General features: G+C 38.6%; 1 protein-coding gene across 39 annotated transcripts in view; it reads right to left on the minus strand.

The window, feature by feature from the left end:
- Positions 1-300: 300 nt before the first annotated feature.
- Positions 301-13,989, minus strand: part of LOC123758126 (MAP/microtubule affinity-regulating kinase 3) — a 286,973-nt gene continuing 273,284 nt past the window's right edge. For 21 of the 39 annotated variants that reach the window (XM_045742310.2, XM_045742307.2, XM_069329597.1 and 18 more), the window contains 4 exons: positions 10,440-10,523; positions 4,682-4,793; positions 3,347-3,451; positions 301-2,779 (listed from right to left, as the gene is read on the minus strand). In XM_045742310.2, coding sequence (XP_045598266.1) covers positions 2,666-2,779; positions 3,347-3,451; positions 4,682-4,793; positions 10,440-10,523 — 415 coding nt within the window. In that variant the 3' untranslated portion in view covers positions 301-2,665. Of the gene's footprint in view, positions 2,780-3,346; positions 3,452-4,645; positions 4,794-10,439; positions 10,524-13,989 lie in introns of all 39 variants that reach the window. The other 18 variants (XM_069329603.1, XM_069329612.1, XM_069329610.1 and 15 more) reach the window with 4 other exon arrangements.

Here is a 13,989-nt window from a genome sequence, read left to right on the forward strand (position 1 = left end):
GGTTATTTGTAAGCCCTTTTTTAAGAGTACAAAAACCCTATTATGAAGAAAAGTGTGATGTATGAGAGATGCTTCCATAATGTTAAACCTGCTTATTTCCATTCTTATCAATTTCCTATCCGACATGTACTATCAAAAAAGATTGAATCAAGTCTTAAAAAATAAACTAGACTTGAAAATGTGTGTGAAGCATACAATTCCTTTTGTTAATACGTAAAAATGCCTACAGCTTTTTATTACCTAAAAATTAGGTTCATAAACAGCAGTCTTTGTCTAATAAAGGTGGTAAACAAACTCAAATAATGTGAATTGTCACTGTATTTCAAGGGCTACTAGTTGAGTATGTACACAGGTAGTTACAGGAATGAACATATGCAGCAGCATTATTAAATAAACCTTGTTAAAACTTTTAATCAAACAAGATAAGGTTGTCTTTTTCACCACTAATGTTACAGTGGGACTAGGAACCTTTTAAAACAAATCACCGTTGTGTACCAACAGAAACCCAAAGTTCAAAGTACTAAAACTCCTCATTATTTGATTTTGGTGTGTGCAAGATAAATACCCCAATCAGGGAGCTAATGAACACGATTACCTGTGATAAAAATGTTGGGGATGGAAAATACTTCCAAGTTTTGCAATGAAAATTATGAAATACTGTATAAAGTTAAAACCCAAGGTTGTGTATAGAAAGACTCTCTCTATATGGTCCATACATTATCATCTCATATTTTTATTAAATATTAGCAACTATAAATTTACATGATTGATTATATACCCAGGAAGAAATAAAATAAAAAAAAAATCAATTACCTAACTGCCACCACTAGTATGTCTAACCAAGATGAACAATGATTACAGTAATTTCAAAATAAAATGACAATGACAATGCAAGAGAATATATCTACACAATGGATGAGAATTAAAATAAAAGCATTAAATGGGAATGAAGCAAAAGCCTCGATTTCCATAACAGGTGGGACCTAGGACATACAGGAAAATATAGAACATGGATAAATTTTTGGGTCGATAATAAAGTGCAGAGAAATGGGGGAGATGAAAGGGAAGGCAAAGTAGAAAGGAGAGGGGTAGGGAAGGCAAAGTAGGGGGTTGGGGTGAAGGTGAAAGAGTGTACGGGTGACAAACAGTGAGGAAGAGTGGGTAGGTCAGAGTAGCTAGGCATGAGATAATAATAATAATGATAATAATAATAATAATGATAATAATAATAATAATAAAAATATAGAATAATAAAAAGAATCAGTGGTATTGACAGATTACCAATCAGAAAACTACATCATGTACAACGGGCAGGTAAATATACAACAAGGCTAGGTGGGGCATATGGCAGAAAAAAAAAACATCTTTGACAGTTGGCTCACACTTGCAGACTGCAACGCACTACTCCTCAATATTTATAACCCAGGCACAACAGAAGTGAAGTCCCAGTCTTTGGTTTCTACACAAGGGCACGGGGCAACTGGGAGTCAAGCTCTGCTCATGCTACACGTTGCACACTAGTTTTAACCAGGATTGGGGTTATGTTCTCAGTCAGCTATGTGACCAAATCTTTACAATACTGTACATATCAATATTCAAATCACCTCATTCATCCTATAGGTAATACATAACAAAACTGGGCAACTGTAATTTTGCATTCCTATAGCCAAAATATTTACATAAGAAAACAAGGTTAACTGTTCCTTTGGAACCATTCTTCTGGTTAGCTGGCGAGTGCAACACGTAAGGATGATACTGTTACACGTGACGTGTGGTTCACACATACGGAAATATGATATGGTGGGGGTTTGCCTCACTCTTCTAAAAGTCCACTTGAGTTCATATATTTTATTTTTGTGAAGCTCCATTTACACTCCCACCACACGTCATCTACACAACCGCACTACTCTGGCCAGTGCTGGTGGAAGAGGGTAAGTACTAAGACACTTTGTTCAAGTTCATTAACATATCTTCCACATTATAGTCATTTATTTTCTTTCAGATATCACACTATATAATGGTACCAGGAATCCACTCTTGATGATACTAGAGAAACGACAGATGCATTGATACCAAGTCTTTCACTGGTCAGGAGTCTCTCAAGACAGCTGGTGTCTATAAATATAAACAATAGTACTGTGGCCATCATATATTCCTGAAAGGCAACTGGATTTCGAGCAGCGAGAGGGGTCCATGGTATGCTTTGGAGAGTGAGGATAGGAAGCCAACAAGCCGAAGGTGCTTCAGGAGAGGCCTGTGCAACTCGAGGATGAGTGCTTTCAGGAGTGAGCTTCTTAATTAAGATGTTTCAGGTGAGCTTTATAGGGAGCCTGATACTAAAGTCCAGGTCAAAACACGAAAATGCATATTGAAAACACCTCCGAAAACGTGTTTGGTGCCAGCACGTCTCTTTGAAACAGTTTTTACAAACTTGTTTGTTTTTCTATAACAACATTTTTAAACATATGTAACTTTGATGGATGTTAGGCACGTTTCGGAATATGTTTTGACTCCCTGAATCTTTTCACAAAATCGTGTGACCCAGACACATCACGGGTCAGGCATCCCCAATATTTTACCCGAACTTAGGACTTGAACATCAAGCTGTGTTGTGTCCTACTGGTACTTCTACAAGAGAACCTCCTAATTCAAATTCTCCTTGTAGTCACAGTTTCAATTCATTTGCAATCTTGCTGGCAATATTCTTAAATCCAATAGAAGTTCCTGATATCCTCTTGAACCGAACACCATTCAAGCTAAGTCTAGGCAGTTTACAAACCTGCAAGAAAAACAATCTTTGATCTACATGTCATTTCTATATTTAGCACAAATTTGAAGTTTTACACCTGCTTGTAGTCTACATAAAAATAATTTTATGCATCTAATTCAAATAAGTTATTTGTGCTTTTAGTTGTCTTACTATACAAATCCAAAATATTGAAACTTACAATTATATTCTAGACTAGCAATTTTTCAACGAGACTGATTTTTTTTAAATGTGTAAAATGTCTCAAAATCTCATTACCATTATATTTTCAATGATGTTCTTTAAGTTAAATTTAGCTAATGTTTTGTTGTGTGTGCTTATCTGAGGGGCTCCACAATTATGTGTGTCTTTCAGCTTCTTAATTAATGGTATTTAACGTGGTTTTTTAAAATTTAGATTCTCAATGAAGGGCTAAAGAAGGTATTAAGCATAAAAACAGCCTAAGAGCCATTCCATATTAATACTTTCATTTAAATATTTGATAACTTTAACACAATATCTTTTGCAAGTTTCTACTATACTAGACGATTTCAAGAGATAAAATTGGAATTGAAAATATATATCTTCTTTTTGACATACCTCAATCTCCCATTGTACTAAGGAGTCTGTATTAGGGTCCCCGTGAACACAAAGAAGCAAGAACTTTTCTCGCTGCTCATAATCACAGTTGTTTGCATCTAAAACCTGCAACATAATGGAGAATACCAGAACGAGAGATTAGTTCTGAAGAAAAGTTTTTTTCGTCAACTAGTTCTAACTTTCCCATGCTACATTAAAATATCATTCAAATCAAATCAATTTTTGATGCAAGGAGCAGCTTTGCAACAATTCTAAAATGCACATTCTGAACTCACACTTACATTACAAATACAAGACACTGTCCTGATACAGAAGCTATCTCTCTACTTCCAGACTATTCAAAAAACAACACCACACTGTAACTGGGACTTCCTGCTACAAAGTTACATGCAAAGTAACAAGACCTAATATCAGGCCATTGAATTACATGACAGTACCTCAACAGGAAAATATAGAATCCATGCAAATGTAATAAAAAAAAAGTGACGAGGTTTAAATTTGACGTCAAAATGTTTCAACTTGGTACCAGTATAATACCCATCTGATGACCTGCTTTTTTTTTCTTAAAAGAATTACTGAAATAGAATACAAGATCTGAGAAGAAATCACTTTGAAAGGAAATGGGTGCTAAATTTTCAATTCATAAAAAGGAAAGGATAAAAAGCTGATATCATCTGGGAGGGGGATAGGGGCAGGCAAAATTAAAAATAAATCTAATAAATTATAATAAATTAAATAAATAACCAAAAGATACATCACAACATTATATATGATGCTCCAAAACAAAACAAAAATATCGGGGAGGGAAAATCAAACTAACATTAGATCAAATCTGGCATGACATTTATAAATTGTCTACAAGCATCCACAGCTCAGATATTCTGCTGTGGTACCTAGTTTAATGACATGGATGTGCACACACAGACCCAAGTACTTCGGGAGTTGTCAAGATTTTTGTTACATCAAGACTCTGTGAAGGAACATGTAGGGGAGGGAAGGGGGAAAGAGGTAGAACTGAGGGTGGGGGATGATTGGTATGGAGGGGAGGGGAAAGGAGAGAAGAGAGGGGGAGGAAGTGAAGTGTGTGGGGGGGAAAGGGGGGGGGGGTTGGAGGGTGGGAAGGTAAAGTGTGTAAGTCTGAGAGTAATGATTTTGTGGAGAAAGTGACAGAAACATGGAAAGTGTTCATAACTGCAGTAGTAGCATGGTACTGGGGAGTAGGGAGTGAGGGGGCACCGAGGGAGATAGCTGCTAGCATGAAGACAGTGTGTTAAGCAGGACATGCAGCGGGTGGATTACTTGTCGTTGCTATTCATGGTGCTGGGGGTGGTCTACCTTGCGAATCTCGGCCATGATGTCATTGGGGTCACGTGATGATGTCGTTTTCATGCTCCATGTAAAGCGTAATGACCGAGGTTTGACCTGTTCATCATTATTCACGGATGGGCTGTTGGGAGAGGAGAAATTTAAATTACTACTAAACAAAAACTTCTGTAAGAACAATTTGAAGAAGATAAATTAAGGAAAAAAAAAAATAGAACTAGTGGAAAAATACCCATGTGACACACGTACTTGGCCAGCCCTTTAAACATATTTAGTTAAATATGAACACACTGCTAGTTTTGTTAATCTTATAATGCAAGTTTTCTATGCTACTATTTTCTTAGTATCAGTATTAAGAAGGACAATTAAGTTACCAAAATTCATGGGAAAAGAAATTCTAGTAATTACTGAAAGATGTATTTTCTACATATCGTTCCTTTCTGGAACACCTTCAGGTAAAGAATGAATAGACAAGGTTCAATTTTTGGTTAACCTTTGGACAGAGACTACGGAGAAATGGTCATGTGTAGGGAAGGGGGGGAGGGGGGAAAAGAGGGGGGGAAAAAAGGAAGGGAGGAGACAGAAGTAGTAGTAAGGAGGGAGGGAGGGAAGGAAGGAAGGAAGGGAGGGAGGGAGGGAGGGAGGGAGGGAGGGAGGGAGGGAGGGAGGGAGGGAGGGAAGGAAGGGAGGGAGGGAGGGAGGGAGGGAGGGAGGGAGGGAGGGAGGGAGGGAGGGAGGGAGGGAGGGAGGGAGGGGGGAGGAGGAGGGGGGAGGAGGAGGAGGGAGGGAGGGAGGGAGGGAGGGAGGGAGGGAGGGAGGGAGGGAGGGAGGGAGGGAGGGAGGGGGGAGGAGGAGGGGGGAGGAGGAGGAGGGAGGGAGGGAGGGAGGGAGGGAGGGAGGGAGGGAGGGAGGGAGGGAGGGAGGGAGGGAGGGAGGAAGGAAGGATGAAAAAAAAAAAAATTCATTTTCAATACAATTTTCATTAAAGAATTATTAATTTATTGCAAAATGTAAGAAAAACCAGGAATATAAGTAAATATTTATGGTTTCACTGGATGAAGGTGCTCCTACTTGATGGGGTTCTGGGAGTTCTACTCTCCAAGCCCGGCCCGAGGCCAGGCTTGACTTGTGAGAGTTCGGTCCACTAGGCTGTTGTTGCTTGCAGCAGCCCGCAGGCCCACACAGCCACAAAAGCCCAGTCTGTCCGGCACGCCAGACCGACCGGGGAGTCCGTCGGTCCGACTGGAGAAAATGATCTAGAAAAGATCTAGTTTTGAAGAAAGATGATCTAGAAAGATCATGGAGAAAATTATCTAGTTCTCTCTTTATGTCCACGGTTGTTCCGGCAATATTTCTTATGCTCGCTGGGAGGATGTTGAACAACCGTGGACCTCTGATCTTATACAGTGTCCTCTGATTGTGCCTATGGCACCCCTGCTCTTCACTGGTTCTATTCTGCAATTTCTTCCATATTGTTCACTCCAGTTTGTTGTTATTTTACTGTGTAGATTTGGGACCTGGCCCTCCAGTATCTTCCACGTGTATATTATTTGATACTTTCCCCTCTTCTTTCTAGCGAGTACATTTGGAGAGCTTTGAGACGATCCCAATAATTTAGGTGCTTTATTGCGTCTATGTATGCCATACATGTCCTCTGTATTCCCTCTATTTCAATAATCTTTCCTGCTCTGAAGGGGGAAGTGAGTACTGAGCAGTACTTAAGATGGGACAGTACAAGTGATTTCTATATTTGTACAACCATTGTGATGGGATCCTGGATTTGAAAGAAGGTTGCGACTGTGTCTGGCACCTGTCAACACCAGACTTTGCTGACACATCCTGTTTTATCCTCAGTTATTTTACTGATCATTTATCACTCATTTTTCCTTTATTTAAAAAGGGTGTGTGTCTTGAGTAACTTGATAATCACATAATTCACAAACACAATTGTTTCTACAAGACATTTTTCAATTGATGATTGGATTACCTGGTATTCAGGACTACATTACAACCATAGAGAGTAATGATAAGAATTTGAACATAATATTGAATGGTGTTGGGCTCTGGGCGATGACATATGACCTAACTGGCACCATATGGGCGAGAGTATAGACTGAATGAAAGGTGCAAGCTACCAATGTGCCACGCAAGTGACTGGTCCACCATAATCTCCCCCTTTTCCCCTAACTGATATGGAAATGCTGATAACATGAACAAATACTCCTTTGGAAAAATAAAAGCAGCCCAACTGTCAAGAGTAGCATAAAAGTCATGTACACAAATGAAGATGAAATTGCTAATAAAGGAACAGTTACAGGAAAGAGTGACAGAGGTACAACCAGCCCTTGATAAAGATTGTAGTAAATAAAGACAAGGTTGAACGGAATCTTGAGTTATCAAATAGGTCCATTAAATGTGTCATTAGATGAGAACTCTTTAGATGAATTTGAAGAAAGCAAAAGAGTGGAAACGAACTGGCAAGACCATTGTTCATCACAATGAAATGTGTCAAACAAAACATGTGTATGGGGCAAAGTAACAAAACCAGCAGACTAACAGACTGTCACAGCTTGAATAAGACTTGGCTACAGGTATATCTGGAATTTGGCTTGTTTGGTGATCTGGATGAAGTAAATTGTGTGGACAAAGACACACACACACTCACTAGGACATTACATCTTAGAATGTGATAAAATTAAACTATTTAAGAGATAAATCTAAACGCACACTGCATGAAATGGCAATTACATCTTACTACTAAGGATAAAATACCAGAAATCCTTGCACTGCATCCATGTTTTGCTTCCAGTAGATAAATGACATACAAGATTAAGAAAAATAGTGTACTGTAGTGTGAAGACTAACAATAATAAACAGCAGTTTTCCTATGACCCTGTATTACCTCCATAACTAAAACAGTTATGTACTGTATTAGAGAAAAGGCTTACCAATATATATATATATATTATTAATTAATTAATAATAAAAAAATATATATACTGACGGTGTTGGCCTTCATCACCACCACACTTAAATTGTTCCAACTGTCTACCACTGTTTGTGAAAGAAAACTTTCTAATGTTTTTTCAGCACCTTTGTTTCCTTGAATCAGTGTCCTTGTGTTTGTGATGTTACTGGTTTCAGGAATTCCTCTATCAATTTGATCAATTCCTGTTAGTATTTTGTAAGTTGTGATCATATTACCTTTTTTCTTCTATCTTCTAGTTTTGGCATGTTTAACGCCTCTAGTTTCTCCAGTTCCAGGTCTCAGGAATTCTTCCATATCAATTTTATCGATTACAGTTACTATTTTGTACGTAGTGATCATATCGCCTCTTTCTTCTAGCTTCTAGTTTTGCATATTTAATGCCTCTAACCTCTCCTCATAGCTCTTGTCCTTCAGTTCTGGGACCCACTTAGTGGCATATCTTTGAACCTTTTCCAGTTTGTTGATGTGCTTCGAAAGATAAGGGCACCATACAACCACTGTATATTCTGAAGTTAGAAAGTGTAGCATAGGCTTCTTGCACAATGTTCCTAATGTGATTCTCAGGTGATAGTTTTCTGTCTAGAACCACCCTACATCTATCAGAATTCTTTAAAGATTTATCACATAATTTATAGGTTGTGTGGGGTCTATATTCCCCTATTCCATATTCCATAACATGGCATTTATTCACAAAATTCCATTTGCCAAGTGGTGCTCCATATACTTATGTTGTCCAGGTCTTCTTGAAGGGTATGGCATTCATCTAAGTTTCTTATCTTCCTTATTATCTTAGCATCATCAGCAAACATGTTCATATAAATTCATGTTGCTATCTTGTACATACTGTAGTGATCATATCACCTCTTTTTCTTCTATATACTAGTTTTGGCATGTTTAATGCCTCTAACCTCTCCTCGTAGCTCTTGCCCTTCAGTTCTAGGAGCCACTTAGTGGCATGTCTTTGCACCTTTCCAGTTTGTTAATGTGTTTAAGATATGGGCATCATACTAAAACTGCATATTCTAGCTTTGGCCTAACAAGTTTGTGTGGGTGGGTGTGTATTCACCTAGTTGTGCTTACGGGGGTTAAGCTCTGCTCTTTCGGCCTGTTTCAACTGTTACTAACTAATCCCCCCCCCCCCCCCACACACACACACACACACACACACCCACACATCCAGGAAGCAGCCCAAAACAGCTGGCTAATGCCCAGGTGCTTATTTACTGCTAGGTAACATTGGCATCAGGGTGAAAGAAACTGCTCATTTTGTTTCTTGCCAGCGCTGGGAATCGAACCCCGGTCCACAGGATTACGCGTCCAGTGTGCTGTCCACTTAGCCACCCCAAACCACAAGGTGTAATTAAGTGTAGTTACAGGATGAGAGCTACGCTCGTGGTGTCCCGTCTTCCCAGCACTCTGTCATATAACGCTTTGAAACTACCAACAATCTTGGCCTCCACCATCTTCTCACTTAACTTGTTCCAACCGTCTACCACTCTGTTTGCGAAAGTGAATTTTCTTATATTTCTTTGGCATCTGTGCTTAGTTTAAATCTATGACCTCTTGTTCTTGAAGTTCCAGATCTCAGGAAATCTTCCCTTTCAATTTTATCAATTCCTGTTACTATTTTGTACGTAGTGATAATATCACCTCTTTTTCTTCTGTCTTCTAGTTTTGGCATATTTAATGCCTCTAACCTCTCCTTGTAGCTCTTGTCCTTCAGTTGTGGGAGCCACTTAGTGGCATGTCTTTGCACCTTTTCCAGTTTGTCGATGTGCTTTGTAAGATAAAGGCACCATACAACCGCTGTTATATTCCAGCTTTGGTCTAACATAAGTCGTGAACAATATCTTTAGTATTCCACCATCCATGTATTTAAAAGCAATTCTGAAGTTAGAAAGTGTAGCATAGGTCCCTCGTACAATGTTCTTAATGTGATCCTCGAGTGATAGTTCTCTATCTAGAAAAGATAGTGTGTGTGGTGTGTGTAATTACCCAAGTGTAGTTACAGAGTGTGCATGGGTGTGTGCGCACGTAGACACATGCATTGAGTGTGTGTGTGTGCACATGCATAAATGTAACATCTCAAAATATAAGAGCAAGTGTGATGAAAACAAAACATTGTTAATAAATTATACATAAAGCATTGGTTCAGATTTCATTTAAACTCAAACATTAATAATGAGAAGTAATTAACTCCATGAAGTGCTAGTACTGTACTAAAAATCAGATTAAAAGAGCAACTAAATGTCATTCTTTCATGTATTGGCACAAGAGGGTAATTAACTGTTTCACTCTTTAAAAGTCACACATATCAATAGTCTCTTCCTGACTTGCCCCCTAAAATTACACAGTAATATTGTATACTGAAACTTTGTAATATGCTACACTGACAATTTATGTAGCATATTACATTTCTCTGCACTTGCATACACCCTCTGCCCCCCCCCCCACCTTCCTATTCCCCCCCCAAAAAAGTTCCCAATCTCCACATTCACCACATGCGTAGCTTTCAACCTGTAACTACACTCGGTTAATAACACATGCATCACACATATATAATAAATGTGTGCCTAAATTGCAACATAACTACCAAACTCATTCCAACTCTCAAATTATGACCTATTCATGTGATCAACATTGTTCTCCAGAAAAAGTTAACTGTATCCACACACTTCCCCATAAATCTTGCAACATCTTGTCCCACTCCTCAGACATACAAAAGGGCATTTTACACGTTCAAGAATAGAACACACCACACTTGCATGATCACTTTCTTACCTTTTGTTTAGTTCCTCAGTGATACTGCACTCTGTCACCCTTTCAGCCAACTCTGCTTCCACTCTCCCATCCTTGCTGAAAACACTTCCCAAATACTTAAAGATGTCCATCACTTCCATACTCACACCAACTAATATGCAAATATTTTATTGAAAGAAGCTTAAAATTACAGTATTAAACATACTGTACATGTGCTGTGTGCACTTTGAAAAACAAGGAGCAATGCTATTGATTAGATTTGTTCATGTTACTGCAACTGCAATGACAAGTGTTCTTTTTTAACCAAATTATGCCAAAACAGTACAGATTCCTTCCACCTCTGGAGGATTAAGCAAGGTATATTAGGTTATAATATTATCTAAACAAATTTAATACTGTACTTTATAAGGTACACTACTGTATCATCAAAATCTGTCTGCTAATCTTGAGAGAAAAGTGACATTGATAAACAACAAACATGTGTGAATTAAAGGACACACAGTAATACTGTATCCTACTTTGGACATAAAAAAAAGGGAATACTGCACTAACATTAGAACTTTAAAAGACATTAGCACACGCATACACATACAAATAAAATGACATTTTATGATTTATAATTAGGTAAAATGTTACCTCAATGTGATTAATAAAAAAAGTAATGTTGAATATTAGGAAATGTAAACCATCCTTACTACAAGAAAGTACTGTACTAGTAGGCAAATATTTTCAACAAAGCTATGCACGTAATGCACTATTAATCCTTCAGCTGTGTAATTGGATTTAAGAGTAGGAAGTCATTACAAGATGTATACTATAATCAATAAAGCAAAGAAAGCTATTTGTGAAAAATGGAGCACCATCAGCAGCGAGTCATATAGAGTACATTTAATTCATGAAGTGAAGCTGTTGCTGCATGGATTTAATAGTACTGTAACTCATAATAATTATTATTATTAAATTCATGCTGCAGAAGCTTCTCTTGTTTCTGAATTAAATGAACTTTATATATGCTCACACAGCTGATGCTCAATTTTTTCATAAGCTTTCTAGGCCTTGTTTCGAAAACAGGCTGCAAACATGTCGACTCCTAACCATTGCATCACAGCAACCAAATCAATTTTTTTGTTTAAATTTACTATAAAATGTTCATAAGTCAGAGCCCATTCACATTTGGCTCGAGAAAACTACAGTATTGTGACCAAATGGTAAACCTTTCATCAAAATGGGTAACAACTTCCAAGGAGAATTAACAAAATTCCATTTTAATAATGCAAACTTAAACCAGTGCCTTGAGAAAATAGGCCCGATAGCACTAGAAATTTGTGTAAGTTGCACACCACTATAGAGAAGAAAAAAATGCAAACTAGAATGAGAACACACCGTTCCTTCTACAGATGGAGATAAAAAAAAAAAAGCACAATATCTCAAATGCTCCACTTTATCCTAATAACGACAAAGAAGGCTACTTGGAGAAATAGAAACTATCAAGCTAACTTTTCAAAAATCGTATAAAATCCAAGAGAGGCAGAAAGCAAAAGACCCTAAGTCAAATACAGTACTCAGTAATCCAAACACTTTCTTCTGTGCAAAATCTGGAACAAAAACTACATTCTGCACTGGGCCCTTGAGCAAGGGTGATGAAACTTTCCCAGATTACGACAAAGAAATGAGTGAAAAAACTGAGGCTACAGAATGATTCTGTTTTCAGTGAACACCTGAACACATTGAAGATCAATGATCCAAATTATTTTTTTATGAATGTGATACCACCATTGAATTACGGTAGATATCAGACATCACCCTAACCCCACTTGACTTTGAAAAAGCCAGATAGCACACCATGCCCATGCACTCTGCACCAGACCCAGACTCTAAATTCTATATTCATCAAGAACTGAAAAATAAATAATAAAATCGCAGGCCTTAAACAGCTTTTGGAGATGGAGCCTAGATATTAAGGGCCCATGACACTTATAACAGCAGAGATCAAGAAACTCCACAAAGGAGGAAGTAAAGCAGATGCATTCTTTTTTTTTTTTTTGACCAATAACTAACATCACACATCACATAAATCTACAAAAGTGTGTAAGTAATATCACAAAACAATCACAGTGTTTACATATCCCTGGTCAACAATGATTCAAAACAGCATTCCTGCCCTTCTCAATTGCTATACCACTATGACATTGCCTTAGATGCCATAGAAGACTAGCAAAATGCTCATATAATACACAGATTTTGCAAAAGCTTTTGACAAATGTGATCATGGTGTTTTTGCACACAAAATATGCACAAAAAGAATTACTGACAAAATAGGGAGATGGATTTTTAACTTCCTAATTATATTATACCTCCTGTTATATTGAACTTACTATTACACCCTGGGAAGTATAATAGGAAGTAAATTAAGATGACTGACTGGGAGGAGGATGGGCATCAGCCTGGAGGTACAGGTGTGAGAAGACAGAAGAAAGATGTCGTTGAAAAGTGAAGGAGGGCACAGGAAAGAAGAGAATGAAGGAGAGAAGCAGCACTAACCGGGCAAGTAGGAGACGAATGAGAAGGAGGGGTGGAACAGACAGAGAAGCAAGAGCAACACCTATGGTCATGGAATAGACAGGAGCAGAAGAGCAGCAGCTGGTATGCATGTCTGGGTCTAAGACTTGGATACGATTGGAGAACGATGGAAGGGAACAAGGGTGGAGAATAGTACGACTCGATCCATGAGTAATGGAAGAAAAAGCATCAAGACGGTAGACCAGGTGCCGAGTCTTTGAAAAATATGATCGTAATGCTTCAGGGTAAGGAAGATTGCCTTGTTCAAACTTATAAGGGATGCATGACCAAGAAAAGGCACATCAGGTCTCCATGCAGTTGATGCAGCAAGCTTGGGAAGAAGAGCAATCAGTACGAAAACACCCAGGGTCACCACATGAGGGGCAAAAGGATACCTCACAGCTGCACCTGGAAGAGCCATGACCAAACTGCCAACCTCTTATACAGTCATAGAGAATGGATGTACTGTACATCAGGCACCAGCAAGAAGTGTCTTACCATCAAAAGTTAACAATATGAAGAGAAAGACAATAACAACGAAGGGGACGGTTAGAGGAGTCAATCAGGTGGAAAGAAAAACCCTAGGCTTCGAGGATATATTTAATATCCTCATGGCAGTCTTGGAGGTCCTGAGCACCGGTCACAACAAACATTGCAAATGATGATATTCAATAGAGCATCTTTGGACACCTGAAATGGCGTCTCAGCAAGCAAGGAAAATGGTCGCCTCCTGAGAATGGGCCGCAATTATATGAAGATCAGTCAAAGTAGGGTTGAAAGCAACCTGGGAATCCAGAGTCATCCAAGTGTCAATGGATATGTACATCAGGGTGGGTATGGTTGTCAGGACAAAGATCATAATACTTAGGCCACAAAGTGGGGCTAAACAAATCCTGGAATTTAGCAGGTGAAGCAGGAAGCAAACATGCATGGGGATAGTTCCGTGAACCCTAGGAAGGAGGGGCAGAATGGCACAGTTACGACAATGGAAGTAGCCACACCAGTAGGCTAC

This window comes from Procambarus clarkii, chromosome 22, assembly GCF_040958095.1.
Source record: "Procambarus clarkii isolate CNS0578487 chromosome 22, FALCON_Pclarkii_2.0, whole genome shotgun sequence".
NCBI classification, from domain to species: Eukaryota; Metazoa; Arthropoda; class Malacostraca; order Decapoda; family Cambaridae; genus Procambarus; species Procambarus clarkii.